This window comes from Oncorhynchus masou, unplaced genomic scaffold (genome assembly GCF_036934945.1).
Source record: "Oncorhynchus masou masou isolate Uvic2021 unplaced genomic scaffold, UVic_Omas_1.1 unplaced_scaffold_8567, whole genome shotgun sequence".
Taxonomy (NCBI): domain Eukaryota; kingdom Metazoa; phylum Chordata; class Actinopteri; order Salmoniformes; family Salmonidae; genus Oncorhynchus; species Oncorhynchus masou.
In genome coordinates, this window is record NW_027015026.1 from 6,266 (window position 1) to 12,291 (window position 6,026).

The window sequence follows — 6,026 nt, forward strand, 5'->3', positions numbered from 1 at the left end:
ACTCCCTCTCCTCCCTCTCCCTCTCTCCTCCCTCTCCTCCCCTCTCCCCTCTTCAGGACCCAGTACTCCTGTTATAACTCCCTCTCCTCCCTCTCCTCCCTCTCCTCCCTCTTCAGGACCCAGTACTCCTGTTATAACTCCCTCTCCTCCCTCTCCTCCCTCTTCAGGCCCCAGTACTCCTGTTATAACTCCCCTCCTCCCTCTCCTCCCTCTTCAGGCCCCAGTACTCCTGTTATAACTCCCCTCCTCCTCTCCTCCCTCTTCAGGCCCCAGTACTCCTGTTATAACTCCCTCTCCTCCCTCTCCAGGCCCCAGTACTCCTGTTATAACTCCCTCTCCTCCCTCTTCAGGACCCAGTACTCCTGTTATAACTCCCTCTCCTCCCTCTCCTCCCTCTTCAGGCCCCAGTACTCCTGTTATAACTCCCTCTCCTCCCTCTCCTCCCTCTTCAGGCCCCAGTACTCCGACCTGTAGGAACTGTATGGGAGGTAACTGTACTGATAACATCCTACCAGAGGTCTTACAGCAGGGCCTGCTCACCTCTGGATACTTCAACCTGTTCTCCTCCAACAAACCTGCAGGTACACACACACACACACACACACACACACACACACACACACACACACACACACACACACACACACACACACACACACACACACACACACACACACACACACACACACACTTTTTATTCCTCTTCTTGATAGACAGCAGCTAATGGGGATCCTAATAAATCAACCAAAAAAACATTATCTTTTTTGACCTTTATTCCTACTCCATGATCTCCCTTGCTCTCTCTCATCTTCTCTCCAGGTTAATGGGCATCACCCAGTCATCAGTGTTGTGTTTTGTCATCGACACCACAGGCAGCATGAGTGATGACATCACTGAGGCTAAGAGAGTGTCCTTCTCCATCATGGACAATAAGAGAGGAACCCTGCAGGAACCTTCATCATACATCCTGGTCCCCTTCAACGACCCAGGTGGGTGTTAGCCTGGTCCCAGATCAGCAGTAACATACATCCTGGTCCCCTTCAACGACCCAGGTGGGTGTTAGCCTGGTCCCAGATCAGCAGGAACATACATCCTGGTCCCCTTCAACGACCCAGGTGGGTGTTAGCCTGGTCCCAGATCAGCAGGAACATACATCCTGGTCCCCTTCAACGACCCAGGTGGGTGTTAGCCTGGTCCCAGATCAGCAGTAACATACATCCTGGTCCCTTCAACGACCCAGGTGGGTGTTAGCCTGTTCCCAGATCAGCAGGAACATACATCCTGGTCCCCTTCAACGACCCAGGTGGGTGTTAGCCTGGTCCCAGATCAGCAGGAACATACATCCTGGTCCCATTCAACGACCCAGGTGGGTGTTAGCCTGGTCCCAGATCAGCAGTAACATACATCCTGGTCCCCTTCAACGACCCAGGTGGGTGTTAGCCTGTTCCCAGATCAGCAGTAACATACATCCTGGTCGCCTTCAACGACCCAGGTGGGTGTTAGCCTGGTCCCAGGTCAGCAGTAACATACATCCTGGTCCCCTTCAACGACCCAGGTGGGTGTTAGCCTGGTCCCAGGTCAGCAGTAACATACATCCTGGTCCCCTTCAATGACCCAGGTGGGTGTTAGCCTGGTCCCAGATCAGCAGGAACATACATCCTGGTCCCCTTCAACGACCCAGGTGGGTGTTAGCCTGGTCCCAGATCAGCAGTAACATACATCCTGGTCCCATTCAATGACCCAGGTGGGTGTTAGCCTGGTCCCAGATCAGCAGTAACATACATCCTGGTCCCCTTCAACAACCCAGGTGGGTGTTAGCCTGGTCCCAGATCAGCAGGAACATACATCCTGGTCCCCTTCAACGACCCAGGTGGGTGTTAGCCTGGTCCCAGATCAGCAGTAACATACATCCTGGTCCCCTTCAACGACCCAGGTGGGTGTTAGCCTGGTCCCAGATCAGCAGGAACATACATCCTGGTCCCCTTCAACAACCCAGGTGGGTGTTAGCCTGTTCCCAGATCAGCAGTAACATACATCCTGGTCCCCTTCAACGACCCAGGTGGGTGTTAGCCTGGTCCCAGATCAGCAGGAGCATACATCCTGGTCCCCTTCAACGACCCAGGTGGGTGTTAGCCTGGTCCCAGATCAGCAGGAGCATACATCCTGGTCCCCTTCAACGACCCAGGTGGGTGTTAGCCTGGTCCCAGATCAGCAGGAGCATACATCCTGGTCCCCTTCAACGACCCAGGTGGGTGTTAGCCTGGTCCCAGATCAGCAGGAACATACATCCTGGTCCCCTTCACCGACCCAGGTGGGTGTTAGCCTGTTCCCAGATCAGCAGTAACATACATCCTGGTCCCCTTCAACGACCCAGGTGGGTGTTAGCCTGGTCCCAGATCAGCAGGAACATACATCCTGGTCCCCTTCAACAACCCAGGTGGGTGTTAGCCTGGTCCCAGATCAGCAGGAACATACATCCTGGTCCCCTTCAACGACCCAGGTGGGTGTTAGCCTGTTCCCAGATCAGCAGGAACATACATCCTGGTCCCCTTCAACGACCCAGGTGGGTGTTAGCCTGTTCCCAGATCAGCAGGAACATACATCCTGGTCCCCTTCAACGACCCAGGTGGGTGTTAGCCTGTTCCCAGATCAGCAGGAACATACATCCTGGTCCCCTTCAACGACCCAGGTGGGTGTTAGCCTGTTCCCAGATCAGCAGGAACATACATCCTGGTCCCCTTCAACGACCCAGGTGGGTGTTAGCCTGGTCCCAGATCAGCAGGAACATACATCCTGGTCCCCTTCAACGACCCAGGTGGGTGTTAGCCTGGTCCCAGATCAGCAGGAACATACATCCTGGTCCCCTTCAACGACCCAGGTGGGTGTTAGCCTGGTCCCAGATCTGCAGGAACATACATCCTGGTCCCCTTCAACGACCTAGGTGGGTGTTAGCCTGTTCCCAGATCAGCAGTAACATACATCCTGGTCCACATCAACGACCCAGGTGGGTGTTAGCCTGGTCCCAGATCAGCAGGAACATACATCCTGGTCCCCTTCAACGACCCAGGTGGGTGTTAGCCTGTTCCCAGATCAGCAGGAACATACATCCTGGTCCCCTTCAACGACCCAGGTGGGTGTTAGCCTGGTCCCAGATCAGCAGGAACATACATCCTGGTCCCCTTCAACGACCCAGGTGGGTGTTAGCCTGGTCCCAGATCAGCAGTAACATACATCCTGGTCCCCTTCAACGACCCAGGTGGGTGTTAGCCTGGTCCCAGATCAGCAGGAGCATACATCCTGGTCCACTTCAACGACCCAGGTGGGTGTTAGCCTGGTCCCAGATCAGCAGGAACATACATCCTGGTCCCCTTCAATAAACCCAGGTGGGTAGCTGCGTTAAGATCTATTGTCCAATCCCAACATCATCGTCACATCACACCTGCAAATGGCTCTCTGGAAATTGGCAGCAGAATAACTGTTTTAACCCAAGTTTCTTCTCTTTTTACTTAAGTGACAACATTACATTTTCACGTCTGGCCAAATCTTTAATTTGTCATTTGTGGTGTGTGTGTGTGTGTGTGTGTGTGTGTGTGTGTGTGTGTGTGTGTGTTTGCAGGATTTGGACCTCTGATCACCACAACAAATGCAGACATTTTCAAACAGAAGATCAACGCACTGACAGCATCAGGAGGAGGAGATATACCAGAGCTGTCCCTGTCAGGACTACAGGTGTGTGTATATATATATATATATATATATATATATATATACAGGCAATGTCATGAGCAAAGGTTTCATTGCCCTAAAATGAAGGCTGTATTTCAATGGCTGCATTATAAATGTGGTTGCCTGTTTTTGCAACTCTGCCAGAGCTGGTTAGCTAGCTAGTGGACTGAACATGTTATTTCCCATAGAGATCCTGTACTTGATCCCAGTGTGGTCTGACTTTTTGCTGAATGTGTTGTAATTCCCAGCTGGCCCTCACGGCGGCGCCACCCTACTCTGAGATCTTTGTGTTCACTGATGCTCCTGCTAAAGACACTGCACTGAAGAGCACTGTCACTGCCCTCATAGAGAGCACCAAGTCTGTGGTTAGTAGCTTTCACTACTGTTTATCTTTCTCTCTCTGTCTCCTTCTCTTTCTCTGTGCTCTCTGTGTTCTCTTCATCACTGTCTCTGTCTCTCCCCCTTTTGGACACAGTTTCCTGTTTGTGGGCTCACAAGTTGTCTGACTGAGATTTGATAAAGTGTGATGTAAATGTTAGCCATTATGTTTCATTTCAACATATCTTATTTCTTTACTGCCATTCTTTCCTAACTTCCACTTTCCTTTCATCCTTTATTCTGTCATCAACCTCTAATTCTCTTCTCTTCTCTGCTCCCTATCCTCTCCTCAGGTGACCTTCATGTTGACTGACAACCTCCGATCCAGTCGACGTCGTCGTAGGCGTTCCGTGGGTGGGGCTTCAGCCGTATGGCCCAGTAAGGGTGGAGGCTCCAACCGGATGGCCCAATCAGACGCTCAGCTGTACCGTCACCTTGCCCAGGCCTCTGGAGGTCAACCAATCATTCAATTGATTTAATTCACAAAGCAGTTGTCCCAAAGTGTTTTACAGCTTCTTATAGAGTTCTCCGAACATACTGTGCTCCCTTCCTCTAGGTCAGGCCATTGAGGTCACCAAGGAGGATCTGCACCGGGCCACCAGCGTCATCGAGGACGCCTCCTCTGCAGCACAGGTATGATAATGTATTGACCTACAGGTTATAGAGCAATGTCCGCCAGCTCAGTGTTCAGTCAGTCAATCTCATTTACAGGACAAGATATACAACTGTACACATAACAATGACCTCAACTGTGTTGTTCACATATCTAATGTATTGTCTATTAACCCCTCCTCCTCCTCCTCCTCCTCCTCCTCCTCCAGGTTACTGTGTTGTTCACATATCTAATGTATTGTCTATTAACTCCTCCTCCTCCTTCTCCTCTTCTTGCTCCTCCTCCTCCTCCTCTTCTTGCTCCTCCTCCTCCTCCAGGTTACTGTGTTGTTAACATATCTAATGTATTGTCTATTAACTCCTCCTCCTCCTCCTCAAGGTTACTGTGTTGTTCACATATCTAATGTATTGTCTATTAACTCCTCCTCCTCCTACTCCTCCCCCTCCAGGTTACTGTGTTGTTAACATATCTAATTTATTGTCTATTAACTCCTCCTCCTCCTCCTCCTCAAGGTTACTGTGTTGTTCACATATCTAATGTATTGTCTATTAACTCCTCCTCCTCCTACTCCTCCCCCTCCAGGTTACTGTGTTGTTAACATATCTAATTTATTGTCTATTAACTCCTCCTCCTCCTCCTCCAGGTTACTGTGTTGTTCACATATCTAATGTATTGTCTATTAACTCCTCCTCCTCCTCCTCCTCCTCCCCCTCCTCCTCCTCCAGGTTACTGTGTTGTTAACATATCTAATGTATTGTCTATTAACTCCTCCTCCTCCAGGTTACTGTGTTGTTAACATATCTAATGTATTGTCTATTAACTCCTCCTCCTCCTCCTCTTCCTCCTCCTCCTCCTCCTCCTCCTCCAGGTTACTGTGTTGTTAACATATCTAATGTATTGTCTATTAACTTCTCCTCCTCCTCCTCCGGGTTACTGTGCTGTTCACATATCTAATGTATTGTCTATTAACTCCTCCTCCTCCTCCTCCAGGTTACTGTGTTGTTCACATATCTAATGTATTGTCTATTAACTCCTCCTCCTCCGCCTCCTCCAGGTTACTGTGCTGTTCACATATCTAATGTATTGTCTATTAACTCCTCCTCCTCCGCCTCCTCCAGGTTACTGTGTTGTTCACATATCTAATGTATTGTCTATTAACTCCTCCTCCTCCTCCTCCTCCTCCTCCAGGTTACTGTGTTGTTCACATATCTAATGTATTGTCTATTAACTCCTCCTCCTCCTCCTCCTCTGGGTTACTGTGTTGTTCACATATCTAATGTATTGTCTATTAACTCCTCCTCCTCCTCCT

General features: G+C 50.1%; 1 protein-coding gene across 1 annotated transcript; it reads left to right on the plus strand.

Moving 5' to 3' along the window:
• Window positions 1-823: 823 nt before the first annotated feature.
• On the plus strand, window positions 824-4,737 carry LOC135537851 (von Willebrand factor A domain-containing protein 7-like; the record flags this gene model as incomplete). The annotated part of the gene is made up of 5 exons (XM_064963863.1): window positions 824-989; window positions 3,617-3,729; window positions 3,975-4,091; window positions 4,398-4,557; window positions 4,661-4,737. Coding segments are annotated over exons 1-5 (633 nt in total), but the record flags the coding sequence as incomplete, so codon positions are not given.
• Between the last annotated feature and the right edge of the window lie 1,289 nt (window positions 4,738-6,026).